This window comes from Saimiri boliviensis, chromosome 2 (genome assembly GCF_048565385.1).
Source record: "Saimiri boliviensis isolate mSaiBol1 chromosome 2, mSaiBol1.pri, whole genome shotgun sequence".
Taxonomy (NCBI): domain Eukaryota; kingdom Metazoa; phylum Chordata; class Mammalia; order Primates; family Cebidae; genus Saimiri; species Saimiri boliviensis.
The window spans coordinates 74,637,634-74,654,796 of NC_133450.1; the positions used below are offsets into that span (position 1 = coordinate 74,637,634).

The window sequence follows — 17,163 nt, forward strand, 5'->3', positions numbered from 1 at the left end:
ATCTCATCATTTCATCTGTTAATATCCCAAAAAGATGAGGATGCGCTTTTTTTTTTTTTTTTTTTTGAGACAGAGTCTTGCTCTGTTGCCCAGGCTGGAGTGCAGTGGCACAATCTTGGCTCACTGCAAATTCCGCCTCCCAGGTTCAAGCAGTTCTCTTGCCTCAGCCTCCCAAGTAGCTGGGATTACAGGTGCATACCACTATGCCCAGCTAATATTTGTATTTTTGGTACAGACAGGGTTTCACCATCTTAGCCAAGCTGGTCTCGAACTCCTGACCTCGTAATCCACCCACCTTGGCCTCCCAAAGTGCTGGGCATGAGCTCATGCAGGCATGAGCCACTGTGCCCGGTCGATGAGGACGCCTTTAACAGCTCTGCTGAAGAATTATTTACAAATAATGATTAACTGTTATAAATGTACAACTCATTGATTCTTTGTAAACTTGTAGAGTTCTGTAACAACCATCACTATGGTCCAGTTTTTTAACCTTTTCATCACCCAAAACGTTTCCTCCATGCCCATTAGCAATTCACCTCCATCCCCACCCCCAGTCCAAGGAAACTACTGATCTGTTTTCTTTTTCCAAAAATTGCTTTTTCTGGACATACCGTGTAAATGGATTCTTACAATGTGTAGTCAGTTGCATCTGACTTCTTTCATGTATAATCATGTATTTGAGATTAATCTATGTTATTGTACATGTAGCAGAAGTATATTCCTTTTCATTGCTGGGTAGTTTTCCATTTTATGGATATACGCCACATCTTGTTTATCTATGCATCAGTTAATGATGGATTTTTTTTTTTTTTTTTTTCTGAGACAGAGGCTTACTCTGTTGCCCAGGCTGGAGTGCAGTAGTGCAATCTCAGCTGACTGCAACCTCCACCTCCCAGGTTCAAGTGATTCTCCTGCCTCAGCCTCCCAAGTAGCTGGGATTACAGGCGTGCACCACCATGCCCAGCTAATTTTTGTATTTTTAGTAGAGGCGGGGTTTCACTGTGTTGACCAGGCTAGTCTCAAACTCCTGGCCTCAGGTGATCCACCCACCTTGGCCTCCCAAAGTGCCAGGATTCCAGGAGTGGGCCACTGCACCTGGCCTCATGGATTTAGATTGTTTCTAGTCTTATTATTATGAATAATGCTATGAACATTTATGTATATGTCTTTTTGTTTTCATTTCCCTTGGGTAAATTCTTTTTTTTTTTTTTTTTTTTTTTTTTTTTTTTTGAGACGGAGTTTCACTCTTGTTACCCAGGCTGGAGTGCAATGGCGCGATCTCGGCTCACCGCAACCTCCGCCTCCTGGGCTCAGGCAATTCTCCTGCCTCAGCCTCCTGAGTAGCTGGGATTACAGGCACGTGCCACCATGCCCAGCTAATTTTTTGTATCTTTAGTAGAGACGGGGTTTCACCATGTTGACCAGGATGGTCTCGATCTCTCGACCTCGTGATCCACCCGCCTCAGCCTCCCAAAGTGGTGGGATTACAGGCTTGAGCCACCGCGCCCGGCTTCCCTTGGGTAAATTCTTAGTTGTGGAATTGGCGGATTGTATGGTAAACTTCTGTTTAACATTTGATAAAACTGCCAGACTGCCTGTCCTGTTTTACATTCTCACCAGCCATGTGCTCAGGCTCTAGTAACTCCACATCCTCCCAGTACTTGTTATTGACTTTTTTATTACAGTGATTCTAAGGAGGGTGTAATGGCATCTCATTGTGGTTTTAATCGGTGTTTCTCTAATGACTACTGATATTGAGCATTTTAAATGTGCATATTAGTTATTCCAGTATCTTCTTTGGTGAAATATCTATTCAAATATTTTGCCAATTTTTAATTGGGCTGTTTGTCTTACTATTGAGTGGTAAATTCTCTTTATATATTCCTTATAGACAGTATCAGATAGATGATTTGCAAATATTTATTCTGAATGTATGGCTTATCTTCCATTTTCTTTTGGTTTTGTTTGTTTGTTTTGAGACAATGTCTCACTCTATCACCCAGGCTGGAGTGCACTGGCATGATCATAGTTCACTGCAGCCTTGACCTCAGATCTAAGCAATCCTTGCACCTCAGCCTCCCAAGTAGCTGGGAACACAGGCACACACCACCACCCCTGGCTAATTTTCGTATTTTTGTTAGAGACAGGGTTTTACCATGTTGCCGAGGCTGGTCTTAAACTCCTAGGCCCAAGTGATCCGACTGCCTCGGCCTCCCAAAGTGCTGGGATTATAGTCCTGAGGCATGCCCAGCGTTCATTTTCTTAATGGGGTTTTTCAAAGCACAAAAGCTTTTAATTTTGCTGGAGTTCCGTTTATCAGTTTTTTCTTTTGTGGGTCATGCCTTTGGGGTCATATCCAAGGTCATGAAGATGTTCTTATATGCTTTCTTTTAGAAGAGTTGTTTTAGCCCTTACATGTGGGTCTATGATCCATTTGAGTTAATTATGCAAGAGTTACGCCAGGCTAATTTGTGTATTTTTAGTAGAGACGGGGTTCCACCAGCTTGGCCAGGCTGGTCTTGATCCACAAGAATGGTGAGAGGGGAGAGCCTGTTTGTTCTGCTTAGAGCTATCTAGTTGTCCCAGCACTTTTTATTGAAAACACAGCTTCTCCCTGTTGAATTATCAATGACACTTTTGTCAAAAATCAATTGATCATAAACATAAAGGTTTATTTCCATATAGTCAGTTCTGTCCTCTTCACCCGTTTATCCCTGTGCCCACAGCCTTGATTACTATGACCTTAGAGGAAATTTTCAAACTGAGTAGTGAAACTGCTGCCACTTTGTTGTTTTTTTTTTCAAAATAATGTTGGCTATTTTAGGTCCCTACTATATATAAAATTGTATGTAAATTTTAGGATCAGCTTGTCGTTTTTTATTATTTTTTTTAAAATTTTTTTGTAGACACAGGGTGTTACTTTGTGGCCCAGGCTGGTATCAAACTCCTGGCCTCTAGAGATCCTCCCACTTCAGCCTCCCTTAATGTCAGGATTACGGGTATGAGCCACCAGGCTAGGCCAGCTTGGCAGTTTGTAACTTTGAAAAGCCTATTAGGATTTTAAGAGGGATTATACTTACTTTACAGGTCAATATGAGGGAAATTGCCACCTTGACAATAGTGAATCTTCTAATCATGAGCAAAGAATGTCACTCCATTTAATTAGATGTTTACTTTTTCTCAGCAATGGTTTATAGTTGTTGGTGTACAAGTCTTGCACTTCCTTTGTTAAATTTATTCCAAAGTAAGTTATTTTGTATGCCATTGTGAATGGAATTGTTTTCTGAATTTTATTTTCAGTTACTTGGCTGCCTGTATGTACAAATAGAATTGAATTTTGCACATAGAACTTATATCCTATGACCTTTCTAAACTTCTTTTATTAGTTTTAGTATAGTAGTCCCCTCTAATCCACAGGGGCTACCTTCCAATACCCCCAGCAGGTGCCTGAAACCATGGATAATACCAAACCCTATGTGTACGATGTTTTTTCTTATACATACATGCCTGTGGCAAAGTTTAATTTATAAATCAGGTACAGTAAGAGATTAACGATCATAATAATCAAGTAGCACAATTATAACAATATATTGTCATATGAATTATGTGAACATGGTTTCTCTCTCAGAATACTGTATTATACATAATATTTGCAGACCACAATTAACCGCAGGTTTCTGAAATCACAGAAAGTCATTTCAGTCTTCTTATTAATATCACTACATTTGATTAATTTTCCTCTGTTTTTCTGAGAAGAAAAAGCATTCAGTCTTTCATCGTGAGGGATAAAGATGCCCTTTATCATAGTGAGAAAATTCCCTTCTATTCCTAATTAGTTTGGAGGTTTTAGCACGAATGGGATTGGAGTTTATCAAATGCTTTTTCTGCATCTGTTGGGATTATTATGTGAGTTTCCTCCTTTGTCTTATTATCAGCCAGGAATATGCTCACCCATACAATAACCGTAACCTCAGGTGAGTAGAAACATTGGCCCTACTCCCACCCCATCTTCCCTGAAGATAGTCTCTCCCATCGCCAGTGCTGCCGTTCCCCAGGCTCCATCTGGAGTGAGCCCCTTTGGCCACAACTGCATGGTCGCCAGAGCCTGCTCTTCCCTGGCAGAACCTCTGTGCCAGCTGCTGGGAAGGAGCGAGGGTAGCCCAGGGAAGAACATCATGGATTCACCTTGTTTCTACCTGAAGTCCAGGTTTTCAGACACAAACATTTCTCAGATTTTCATGTCTTTGTTCAATTTGCAGAGCATGGAAATGGTTGCTTTTGTCATTTTATAGAATTTCACAATGCTTTATGGGGAGAAGATTTGCCAACCTCATTCAGCCACAGCTAGAAGAATGGCCCTCTTTTGTTGTTGTTGTTCATTTTGTTTTTTTAAGACAGAGTCTTGCTCTATTGCCCAGGCTGGAATACGGTGGCACGATCTTGGTTTGCTGCAATCTCTGCCTCCCAGGTTCAAGCAATTCCCGTGTCTCAGCCTCCTGAGTAGCTGGGACTACAGCCACCGCACCGGGCTAATTTTTGTATTTTTAGTAGAGATGGGGTTTTGCCAGGTTGGCCAGGCTGGTCTCGAACTCTCAACTTCAGGTGATTCACCTGCCTCAGCCTCCCAAAGTGCTGGGATTATAGGTGTGAGCCACCATGTCCGGCCCCTCTTATTTTTTTTAATGGCTGTTTTTTACTGTTATGTATGAGGTTTCACTATGTTGCAGGCGGGATTGCAGTGGCTACTCATAACTATGATCATAGTACACTACAGCCTCAGCTCCTTGAATAACTGGGACTATAGGCATGTGCCACTGTGCCCAGCTCCACCTTTTTTTTTTTTTTTAAGACAGAGTCTCGCTCTGTCACCCAGGCTGGAGTACAGTGGCATGATCTTGGCTCACTGCAACCGTCACCCTCCAAGCTCAAACAATCCTTCTCCCTCAGCTTCCAGAGAAGCTGGGACTACAGGTGTGTGCCACCACACCTGGCTAATTTTTTGTATTTTTAGTAGAAACGGAGTTTTGCCATGTTGCCCAGGCTGGTCTCGAACTCCTGAGCTCAAGCGATCTACCCACCTCCTTGGACTTCCAAAATGCTGGGATTATAGGCATGAGCCACAGAACCCAACCTGCCTTCTTATTTTTAATGTAACTGCAATATCATTGTCTCCTCCCCAACCCCAATTACCATTGATGTCTTAATATCATCAGATGACCACTTGCATGTTCAAATTTTCAATTTACTTTTTTTTTTTGAGACGGAGTTTCGCTCTCATTGCTTAGGCTGGAGTGCAGTAGCATGATCTTAGCTCACTGTGACCTCTGCCTCCTGGGTTCAAGCAATTCTCCTGCCTCAACCTCCCAAGTAGCTGGGATTACAGGCATACACCACCACGCCCAGCTAATTTTGTATTTTTCATAGAGACGGTGTTTCTCCATGTTGGTCAGGCTGGTCTTGAACTCCTGACCTCAGGTGACCTGCCCTCCTCAGCCTCCCAAAATGCTGAGATTGCAGGCATAAGCCACCATGCCTGGCCCAATTTACTTTTTTTTTTTTTTTCGAGACGGAGTTTTGCTCTTTTTGCTCAAGCTGGAATGCGATGGCACAATCTCAGCTCACTGCAACCTCTGCTTCCCAAATTCAAGCGATTCTCTTGCCTCAGCCTCCCAACTAGCTGGCATTACAGGCACGCACCACCACGCCTGGCTAATTTATTGTATTTTTAGTAGAAACAAGGTTTTACCATGTTAGCCAGGCGAATCTTGAACTCCTGACCTCAGGTGATTCTCCTGCCTTGGCCTCCCAAAGTGCTTGTGCTGTGATTACTGGTGGGAGCTGCTGCTCCTAGTTACTATTTTTTTTTAACAATTTACTATTTTTTTTTAACAATTTGTTTAAAGAAGCAAAAAAAGGCCCACACAATGGTAGTTGGTTGATATGACTTATTAGTTTCTTTTAATCCATAGGTGTTCTCTTTCCCCTTCTATTATAATATATTTGTTGAAGAAACTGGCTCTTTTGTCCTGTAGCACTTTCAACACTGGATTTGCTGAATGCATTTTTTGTGGTGGTGCTTTACGCGTTCCTCTGTCCCCTGTATTTCCCATAAAGTGATTTTTGAATATCAAGGCTTGGTCATATTCAAGCTCAATGTGTATTGCTATATTTTCCCTATAGGAGGCACATAATGGGTTTTTCTTACTTTTTGTGATATTAGCAGCTGTTGATACCCAGTGCCTAGATCCATAAAGGGTTGCCAACTATTGATTTCCAGTGTTAGCTTTTCTTCTTCATTTATTAGATATACTACTTCTGTGAAGAGAAACTTTCCTTTGTCTACTATTTTGATACCCAGTGGTAGAGTTCATGTAGGAAAGTGAGGATTAATGCTTGATTTCATTCTCTTTATTTTCCAGTTTCTGAGATAATGCATTTGCTTTCTGCATCCTCTAACAGTGACCAGTTGGTGGTGGTGGTGGTCGTGATGTAGTTTTGGCGCTGTTATGAATTGAAGTATATTTGCAGTATTCCAGTCTATTAGATGGAGCAATTTATCCATCATTGACCAGTGGAAGTTACTTTAGTTGGCTCCTGGGTCCTTCTGACATGACCTCAGGAGTCTTCAATACTTGTTCTCTGGCATAACAAGTTGTTCCAGGATCCTTGTGTACCTTTCTTACCTATAGCCCCTTCTCTCAGGAGGCCCTCCTTCCTGTCTCATCTGAAGCAAAGAGATCACAATAGTGTTAGGAGTGCTCATTGCCCCGGGGTAGGGGATGTTTCTAAGCCGTTTTACTATATGAGTATGTTGTAAGAAATACTGTTTTTCTGTCCTATGCAGGCCATTTGGCTATGCTGACACTCTTGGAAATGGGAGAGGCTGACTCTGAGCTGCTGGTCTCTGTAGGGATCTTCTGTTTTATAACCGGATTGACAGCGTCGACTCTGCTTCACAGTGGGACATGTCGTCGAGCTTTAGGGAGAATCCAATAAAGCATCTCTTATGGATACTTATTCCTTGTACCCGAACCATGTTCATAACTTCTTACCCTAAACAGGCAACTGCTCGGCCCCCTTGGCAGCACTTTCTCCATGTTGAGAAGGAGCTTGACGTGGAATGCCTTTCATTCATGACCTCTTCAGTGTCACGTTTCTTTCTGTTAATTTAGCCAGTGTTCTGTATCCTATCTTGTTTTCTCATCATTTTCTCAGATATTTTGAAAGTCTGCTGAAGGCACAAGGGCCTCATCTGCACCCTCTTTCCTAGAAAGCCCTCAGATACTTGTCAGCGCTGGCTAACATGAGCAAGTCCGTTGGGAAGCATGTTTCCATTTCTTGTCAGTTACGCTAATGACCATTCCCTGGAGAGCAGAGAGCTCTTCTACTAGAACTCTGCCTCTGGGCTTGAGTCATTTCCTGGAAGCTGTGTGGGGCACAAGTAAAAGCCTTGGGCCAGGACCAGGACAACCGCATTTGGATCTAGTGTCCTCCCTCAGTTAGCCAGGTGACCTTGTCAGATCAGGCAGCACATTACCATGAGGCCCAGCTGAAAGAAGTGTGAATGAGTTCTCAGCAGAGCATTATACAGATGTCACAAGGGATGTGATATCATCAGTAACAGCAGCAGTGACGGCCCCAGGAACAGCACCCAGATGGTGGACTCAGGCCCCTGGGGAGTGACCGACAGTTCCATAATGGGATGGACCCTATTTTCTTCAGCACTGTGTGCCCAGCTAGCTCCTGGCACAGGGTTTACAACAGGTTAGTTGCATGCATGAAGGTCCCTATAACTAACTACAGTGCAGGTGACGCAAAGCAAAATGTGATCAGCAGTATGAGTTTTCTGGTTACACAAGAGTTTTCCAGCATGTAGGCTTACTGTTGTAGATTACTATCCCCTTTTTGGATTTAAGTATTTATAGACTTGAAACTAAAAAGAAAGAGAGAGTAAAAAAAAATTTTGATGCCCAAGCACAGATTGCCATTAACATGGAATTTCAGGAACCTGCTGCCACAATCCCAGCCCAAATCTGTAGCCCATCTCCCAGGTAGCAGCCCCCTACACTGCTGTGTGCTAAGAAAGGAGACCATTATGAAATGATGAGGGCTTTTTCTCATTCCATCAGTCTCAGGAAAGCTCTGGGGGTTGTGTTGACGGCCAGAGGAAAAGCTAGTGGTTCTTGAGCTTTCTAGATGGAGCTGGGCCTCCAGAATGTAAGAAGGACCAACGGGCCCCCAGCTGCAGGCGCCCTGCCCAGGGATAAATGCCACCTTCGCACTCAGTGATGTGGTTGGACACTGACCCATCGCCACAGACTGGGAGTGTAGAGACGGAGCTTTAGGAGGAACCAGGGCTACTCTGCGATCCTCTTCAACATTGCTGTTAGCTGTGCACGGGTGCAGGTCGGAGGGGTTACCTCATAAACTGGACAATCAAAACTTTAGCAGCAATTGAGAACTAAATCTTTCTGGCAGTTTCTGGCTTCTGTGAGCCCGACAGGCAAGCCCAGGTTTGAGTTGTTGGTCTGTACCTCACTGTGGGTGGCAGAGGGAGGTTCAGAAAGCCAGCCCTGGAACTCTGGACACATGCCCAAAACCCGACCACGAAGCAAAGTCCTCCAGGAGTGCATGTGAATTGCCCAGAGCGGGTGGGCGTTCTTTGACACACTCAGAGCCAGAGCCTAGAGCATTTCCACGGACCACTGAATACCCATCTCAGGCATGTTGTAGCAACTGTTTTTCATTTATGGACTATTTTACATAATATGGGCTTTTGCTGAAAAGCTAATGTTACATGAGAGTTTATTACAACCACAGTCAACTGAGTGTTGGCAAAATGCCAGCTCCCACATAGGCTTATTAAATTAGAGCTTCATCGTGACAATTCTCATATTTAACATTTATGTCGAGAATCTTACAGAGCACTTTCTGATTGGACAGAATGGAGTTTTGATTGAATGAAGATTGTACTTTTTCTTGTTTTGAGACAGAGTCTCGCTCTGTCATCAGACTGGAGGTTGCTCACTGCAACCTCCACCTCCCGGGTTCAAGCGATTCTCCTGCCTCAGCCTCCTGAGTAGCTGGGACTATAGGTATGTGCCACCACGCCCAGCTAATTTTTGTATTTTTGGTAGAGATGGGGTTTTACCCTGTTGGCCAGGATAATCTCGATCTCTTGACCTCATGATCCGCCCGCCTTGGCCTCCCAAAGTGCTGGGATAACAGGCGTGAGCCACCATGCTCAGTCAAGATTGTACTTTTTTAAAGAACAGAAATAGGAAGAAAATAATTTCCTATTCATTAAGCCCAGCTGCAGATCCTCAGTCCTCCTGTTCTAGTTTCAGCTCATGGAAAAATCAGAATGTGAAGATGAAAGAGAGAAGACCAGAAAGGATCAGGTGCAACTGGTTGTGCAATCATATTTCTCTTCTTTGATCTTACCCATGTATTGTTTGAAAGGTGGGTTTTTTCTGCTTTTACTGGAATGAATCCGAATCTGGCATTCACTCCATCACTTGCAGTATCAAATCCCCCCTTGTCAGCCTGAGTCTGAGACCAGTGGTGATGCAGCCCCTGCCATCCAGCCAGCCCTTTCCCCTCCCATGTGGCATCCACCCTCCCTGGGCCAATCCCCATCCAGATGCAGCAGTCTTGTCTCCAAGCCCAAAATTCCAGTGCCCAGTGTGCCGGGAGAGAGGCTGCACCATAGTGGCACGGCTGTTCCTGCACCTGCAGGCTGTCGTCCACCCACATGTCACTCGTCAGCATGCAGGTACTTGCCACTCATGCAGTGATTTCTGCCTGTGCCATTCACCTGGCCATGTTGCTGTACACAAGTTACTGAGCCTCAGTTTCCTCATCCTGCAGAGCAAAACTAATTGAACCGTCTGCTGAGGCGCTGCTGGGCTTGCCTGAAGCCCCCAGCCTCCAGCCTGGTGAAGAGTGAACGATCAGTAGGAAACAGCCATAAGGTTGTCCTTCCCCTCTGAGCACCTAGACTCCTGCTCCTTGTCTTTATGAATTCTCCAGCTGATTTTCATTTTCTGCCAAATACTAGCTTATTTCAGTGGAGTAAGTTTAGGAATCTCAGTCTCAGAGAGAGCTGGGGAGTGAGGCTTAGAGAGTTTTTGGAGGAGAGGAAGACAATTAGGGAAAGAAAAAGGGCTCTGTGGGACCCAAGAACCAGGCTGTGCCGGGTTTCATCTGGTCTCTGGTTAGCATATTGACAAATACTGGTTGGTTTTGATTTCTTAGGCAGTTGGTTTTATATATTTATGGATTAATGTGGGTAAAAGAGCTCAGATTGAACCCAAAGCCCACATTTCTGACCTCAAAGCCCACATTCTCATCCTCACACTGCTATCTTCCCAGGCAGTCGTCATGGTCAATGGAGGGGTCGTTTCAGGGTTTTTTGTGGTGGTAGTGTCGGGGAACAGGGGACGGACTGGGAGGCCCCACCTCCAAGGAAGGGAACGTTCTCCTAGCTCCGCCTCTGTCTCTGAGTCACTGCCCGTTTCCACATCACCTGCAAGGGGTGAGGCAGCACTAGCGGGTGTGTGCTAAGGATGCAGAGACCTGGGTGGGGTGGGCTGGTCAGAGTTGTCCACAGGGAGGCTGAGGGCCTCCTGGGACAGCTCTCCATGCCTGTGCAGAGGCCTGGGGCTGTGGATGATATGATCAGCTGATTCCCCTCTGCAGGGAGGACTTCCCCAGGCAGAAGTGAGCTTCATCTCCTGCATGAAGACTGTGGATTAGAATGGGAAAGAGGAACTATAATCTGACTGAGGCTGTCAGAGACAGAAGTGGATGGCTGAGGGAGACTGTGAAGTCCTGGGTTTCATTCATCTTTCAAAACAGATATGAGGGCTGGGTGCAGTGGCTCACACCTGTAATCCCAGCTCTTTGGGAGACTGAGGAGGGTGGATCACCTGAGGTCAGGAGTTTGAGACCAGCCTGGCCAATGGGGAAATCTCATCTCTACTAAAAATACAAAAAAATTAGCCAGGCATGGTGGTGGGTGCCTGTAATTCCAGCTACCCAGGAAGCTGAGGCAGGAGAATTACTTGAACCCAAGAGGCAAAGGTTACAGTGAGCTGAGATTGTGCCACTGCACTCCAGCCTGGGCAACAAAGCAAGACTGTATCAAAAAAACAAAACAAACAAACAACAGATATAGGGATGGTGGTTACACAGGTGTATTTGTTGGTGGTTACGCAGGTAATAGTTGTTAAAACTCCTCAAACCATGCACTTGAAATGTGTGCATTTTACTGCATGAAAATAGTGCCTCAAAGTTGATTTTTAAATGAACTTTTTTGGGGGAGGATGTATTTTTTCCTTAAATAGTTAACCAGTTGCCTTAAACCTGTTTCTTAAATAGCAAATAGTTCCATCATGGCCGGGCGCAGTGGCTCACACTTGTAATCCCCAACTTTGGGAGGCCAAGGAAGTTTTACTTGAGCCCAGGAGTTCGAGACCAGCCTGGGCAACATAGTGAGACCCCATCTCAACAAAAAAATCAAAAAATTAGCTGGGCACAGTAGCACACATCTGTAGTCCCAGCTACTCTGGAGACCACGGCAGGAGTCAAGGAGGTTCGTAGTAAGCAGGAATCGCACCACTGCACTCCAGCTTGGGTGACACAGCAAGACCCCATCTCAGGAAACAAAACAAAACAAAACAAATGGTTCCATTATGAAAGAGGCCTCATTATTTTTGAGTTCACAAATGATCAGGTAGTAATTTTATTTTATTTTTTCAGAGTGTTGCTCTGTCGCCAAGGCTGGAGTGCAGTGGCGTAATCTCAGCTCACTGCAACCTCCGCCTCCCGAGTTCAAGCCATTCTCCAGCCTCAGCCTCTCAAGTAGCTAGGGCAGCAGGGGTGTGCCCCTTCCAGCTAATTTTTGTTATTTTTAGTAGAGATGGGGTTTTATCATGTTGGCCAGGCTGGTCCTGAACTCCTGACCTAAGGTGATCTGACTGCCTCGGGCTTCCAAAGTGTTGGGATTACAGGCATCAGCCACTGCACCTGGCCTGATCAGGTAGTCTTTTGAGATGATTTTTTGCTTAAGAGTAGACAGCCAACATCCTGACGTGTCACGTGACATATTTTCAGCTGTTCTTTACCCTAAAGCAGGTCAGAGGAGCAGTGCCCCTGGAGTCAGACTGCCTGGATTTAAGCAAGCTTCAGGACACCTGTGCAACCTTGGACGAGTTACTTAATTGTACATGCCTCACTTTCCTCTCTTGAAAAATGGGGATAATTATATCTACTTCATGAGGTTGTTTTGAGGATTAAGTAAGTTAACACAGGAGTTTAGAATTGGACCTAGCACATAGTAGGTTTTCAGATGTGTCGGCCAAGCCAAGCACGGTTGCTCACTCCTGTAATCCCAGCACTTTGGGAGACCGATGGGGGTGGATCACCTGAGGTCAGGCGTTCAAGACCAGCCTGGCCAACATGGTGAAACCCCATCTCTACTAAAAATAGAAAAATTAGCCAGGCATGGTGGTGTGTTCCTATAATCCCAGTTACTCAGGAGGCTGAGGCAGGAGAATCATTTGAACTCAGGAGGCAGAAGTTGCAGTGAGCTGAGATCATACCATTACACTCCAGCCTGATCAAGAGTGAAACTCCATCTCAGAACACACACACGCACACACACACACACGCACACATGCACGCACTCACACGCCATTTAATGATTGTAATTAGTAAAATTAAGTGGTCATTGTTAGTAGCATTTTGTGTTGATTGTGGTTGTCATCACTGTTGCTGTCCGGGCATGGTCAGTTGCAGGCACTGAGCCCAGGGACAGTTGGTTTCTGGCATGGTTACCTGTCCTTCTCCAGCCCCATCAGCAGCCGATGATGGCCCGTCTCTGGCTTCAGCAGTCCTTTTTGTTTTCTTCAGCAAAAAATGTGGATTTGCCCCATTCCTTCAGGATTCTTGATTTGTACAGGTCACCCCTATTTTGACCTGGCCTAGGCCATCACTTCCTAAAATGCCATTCCCTGAGGCACCAGGCCACCCTGGGTCCGGAGAAGGAAAATCACAGGAAAGAGGGAGGAGAGAAACAGCCCTTGTTAACGCTTGACGTGCCTGTGAGCGCAAAACCCTGTACAAATACTGTCCAAGTGAAGCCTCCCGACTATGAAAATGCGCTGCTCACTGTGTTTGTGGATGGAGGACCTGCAGTCCCCTAGCTGGAGCGGAGAGAGCCCTTCTACCCTGCATTCTGTTCTGGGCCCAGCTTGCCTCCAGGTTTCCAGTCCTTCTGTTTGCTTGCTGGCTCAGGAAAGTCGGACCTTTTGCCAGACTCCCCTCCAGGTCCTGTTTCCTGTCCTGGGTCCTCCTCCCTGCGTGGCGTGCATGGTCACTTCCAGCCACTGGGGCTGCTGCTGCCTTTTGTTGCAAAGGGCTCCTTCCCGTGTGTTTCCACACAAGCATCAAGGCCTGGGTCCTTAGGCCCTCCCAGAACCAGAAACCTAGTGGGAGAAGATACCAAGATACACCTGGGAAGAGAGGCAGGAAGGGCCGTCCAGGAAGGGGGCGGTGAGTGCAGAGGCCTGAGGGAACCCGTGTGCTCAGTGAGGAGTGAGGTGCTGGAAGGCCATCCCGGTGGGCTTTGTGGGCTCCTCCATCCTTCCGTGATTGGGACAGGGAAGGGCTTCATAAGATTTGATAAAATTGTATGAAAAGAGTTCATAGGGCACAGTGGCTCACGCCTGTAATCCCAGCACTTTGGGAGGCCAAGGCAGCCAGATCACTTGAGCTCAGGAGTTTAAGACCAACCTAGTCAACACAGTGAGACCCCAACTCTACAAAAAAAAAGTTAAAATTAGCTGAGTGTCATGCTGCACGCCTGCAGTCCCAGCTACCTCCCTAGGATCACTTGGGCCCAGGAGGTTGAGGCTGCAGTGAGCTACGATCACACCACTGCCCTCCAGCCTATGACGGCAAAACCCTGTCTCAAAAAAATTTAAAAGTTCATAAAAAATGTCTCAATCTTTACCAGATTTTGTCATCTGGCCAGGTATGTATTTTTCAAAAGATAGCTTAGGAAGTGGCAGAGAATTCATTCAAAACCAGATTTTTCTCTTGGAAATAATTCATTAATCTGGTGATTCTGTCTAAATCCATGGTGGCAGCTACCGTTATCCTTTGTAACAAATGTGTATTTTTCACCTCTGAAATGTAATTTGTCCTCTCTTTGTAGATGGGAGTTTCTTAGCCATAGGCTCGCATGACAACTGCATCTATATCTATGGCGTTAGTGACAACGGGAGGAAGTACACGCGTGTGGGCAAGTGCTCGGTAAGCATCGACAGTGGTCCTGCTGCCTCTCATGCACCTGCGTGCATTCATTTAACCACAGCGGAACGGTGTTGGTAGGGACTTCTAAGGCCAGTGAAGTGAAGACAGTGTTGTTCTCTCCCAGGGTCATTCCAGCTTCATTACTCACCTGGACTGGTCAGTAAACTCGCAATTCCTCGTGTCAAATTCCGGAGACTACGAAATCCTCTACTGTGAGTACCACCCCCGGATTGTATGAAGTCTCAATCTCATAAAGTGTTCACTCAGAGACTCAGGGGCCTCTGAAAACCCACCTCCCACATGACAGGTGAGGGCCATCATCTCTAGGCCATGGTTTCTTCCTCTGTAACATTGAGGAATGGGGCTGCATGGCCTCTTGGGTCCTTCCCAGTTTCCTGCCGACTGTGAGCCCCTGTGGAGGAGAAGGTGCAGGGCCTGGATCCCTGCAGCGGGAGGCTGGGGGTGGGCTGATGTGGCAGAAGAGGGTGGGTCCAGAGCTGTCCAGGCACGAGGAGGGCTTGGACGGTGTTATCCTCATGGGAGGGACCACGAAATCCTTCCCACCTGGGTAGACAGCAGCCCTTGGACCCTTCCTCCTTCTCCTCCTCCTTCTCTCCCAACCCCACCCTGGCCAGTCTCTGGGCCCAGGCAGTGCCTGGGAACAGCAAGGATAATCATGGCTGGTACTCACCAACCAGGACAAGCAGGACCACGAATGGCAGGAAAAGCCGGGGCGGTGTGTACCGAGGCTTAGCTCGCTCCAGTGGGGAGGGCAGCTGTACCATCTCACCTGCTCCCTGTCCAGGTCCTGCTTGACACAGGCACAGGGACAGGGGATGGTTTTCAGGGACAGTCCCTGGGTTTAGAACCTTCTCAGATCCAGTCTCATACTCTGCTGGTGAGAGCTCATTTGGGGAACACACAAGTCCCCTGGGAGGCTCTAGGCCCTTGATGTGACTGCTTTCCATAACCTCCTTTCCTGACTCTGAGCTGAAGAGACTGCGGTACAGGGAGGCTGGGGGGCCTGACAGCAGGGGCAGAGCTGTGTTCAGGGGTTCTGGTGGGGCAGGTGGCAGGCGGAGACCCAGGAACCGGAGACAAGAAAGCCAGACCATGGGAAACAGACTCAGAGACGGAGATGGGGAAAAAACAAAGAAGAACGCGTCTCCACCCAGGCCCAGGGTTCAGGCTCCATTCCAGGCGAGCTCACAGCTGTGCACACGGTTCCCACCCAACTGGGAAGTAGAGGGTCTCCCTCTCCAGGGAGGGCTCTGTACCCAGCGGGGCACAGCTCTGGGGGCTCAGCCTTGCTCGGGGGAGGGGTGAGGCCTCAGCTTCGATGTCGCCAGACTGCATTTGCTTTTTGCAGGGGTTCCCTCTGCCTGTAAACAAGTTGTAAGTGTGGAAACTACAAGAGACATCGAATGGGCCACCTACACCTGCACTTTGGGATTCCATGTTTTTGGTAAGTTTTCTGCAGATTTCACTGGGTTCCAACATAATATCCTTTTAAAACATGTCTTCAGCAGCTTTGGAGTCTCATAGTCGCCAGTCTTGTCAGACTGCTCTGCTGCTACCTGAGCCCCGTAAGATGTGCGTCCCGCTGCTCCCTGGGGGAGGGCCAGGGCTTGGCCCGCTGAGAAAAACCAGAGAGATGAGTTTTTAACCCTTTTCCAGCGTACAGCGCGGCGGGTCCTGAGATAATTCCCTGGAACCCTCTTCTGTCAGGTTGTGCCACACGGACCTGGGTAGACCAGATGGTGCTCAGTCAACTTACTTACCATTTGTGAGGGTTTTTAATTTCTATTTTTTTGGTTCTTAAACTAAACATTTTACTTTCTTCAAAGGTCACCTTAGGAATATATTCATAAGTGACCTAAATTAAAGGGCCACAAATTAATAAAATTTTTAAAGACAGTGTTTATCATCTATAAAAGAGCACAAGTCAGTACATTGGTGAGAATTGGCCGGTATTTTCTGGTATTTAGTGCTGAGGTCTGGAGGTTCACTCCAGAGCTCCCAGTCGAAAACCCATGTGTATCCAGCCTTCTCCTAGCCACAGGTATTGTGCAAAGGGTTTCCCTGACAATGGTCAGAAGATGGTGTCCCCCACCCACCCATCCTCCAGGCCTACCTGGGCTCAGGGCTGCAGAGCCTGCAGCCAGTAACGATGGCCACCACTGCCAAGCTGCCCCAGGCAAGCAGCAGCCACAGGGAGTGACCCCAAGAAACGTGCGCAGAGCCAGGGTTAAAAGGCCTTTGGAGAGACCCGCACATGTAGAGTTACGACAGGAACAAGGAACTGCGGGCGTGAGGACAGGGCAGCTTCCCAAGATGCTTCAGAGATGAAGGAGGGGCAGCGCCTTGAGAACCGGCTCCTGGTCCTGGCTGCCCTGGTCTCAGGAAGGGCCCTCCAAAGACAGCAACCCGAAAAGCCCATCGTCCTGCTCCCATGCAGTGAGCGTTGGAGGGTTTCCCAAGACCGCCTGAGCAATGCTGGGCGCACAGGGAGAAGCCCGGAGCCGAGATGACTGTTGTTTTGACCCTTGTTTCTAAAGCTGGACTTGAGGCAGTTTTATGTTCAGGACAGTACGGCAGCCAGTTCCTGTGCGATGTACCCTGTGTCCCCTGGTATTTCCAGCGCTCTGTTTGTGGTCTTTGTTTTAGGAGTGTGGCCAGAAGGCTCGGACGGAACTGACATCAATGCCGTCTGCCGGGCCCATGAGAAAAAACTCCTGTCCACAGGCGACGACTTTGGCAAAGTGCACCTCTTCTCATATCCCTGCTCGCAGTTCAGGGTAAAGGGCCTGTTCCCTCACTAATCTCATCCCCCGTTGGGCATGC

The 17,163-nt window shown here is 46.9% G+C and overlaps 1 protein-coding gene across 7 annotated transcripts in view; it reads left to right on the forward strand.

Annotated features, from left to right (window-relative positions):
• EML1 (EMAP like 1) overlaps positions 1–17,163 on the forward strand; it is a 220,703-nt gene that overhangs the window by 190,284 nt on the left and 13,256 nt on the right. For all 7 annotated transcript variants that reach the window (XM_074393593.1, XM_074393597.1, XM_039469107.2 and 4 more), the window contains 4 exons: positions 14,222–14,319; positions 14,444–14,531; positions 15,689–15,784; positions 16,987–17,117. In XM_074393593.1, coding sequence (XP_074249694.1) covers positions 14,222–14,319; positions 14,444–14,531; positions 15,689–15,784; positions 16,987–17,117 — 413 coding nt within the window. The remainder of the gene's footprint in view (positions 1–14,221; positions 14,320–14,443; positions 14,532–15,688; positions 15,785–16,986; positions 17,118–17,163) is intronic.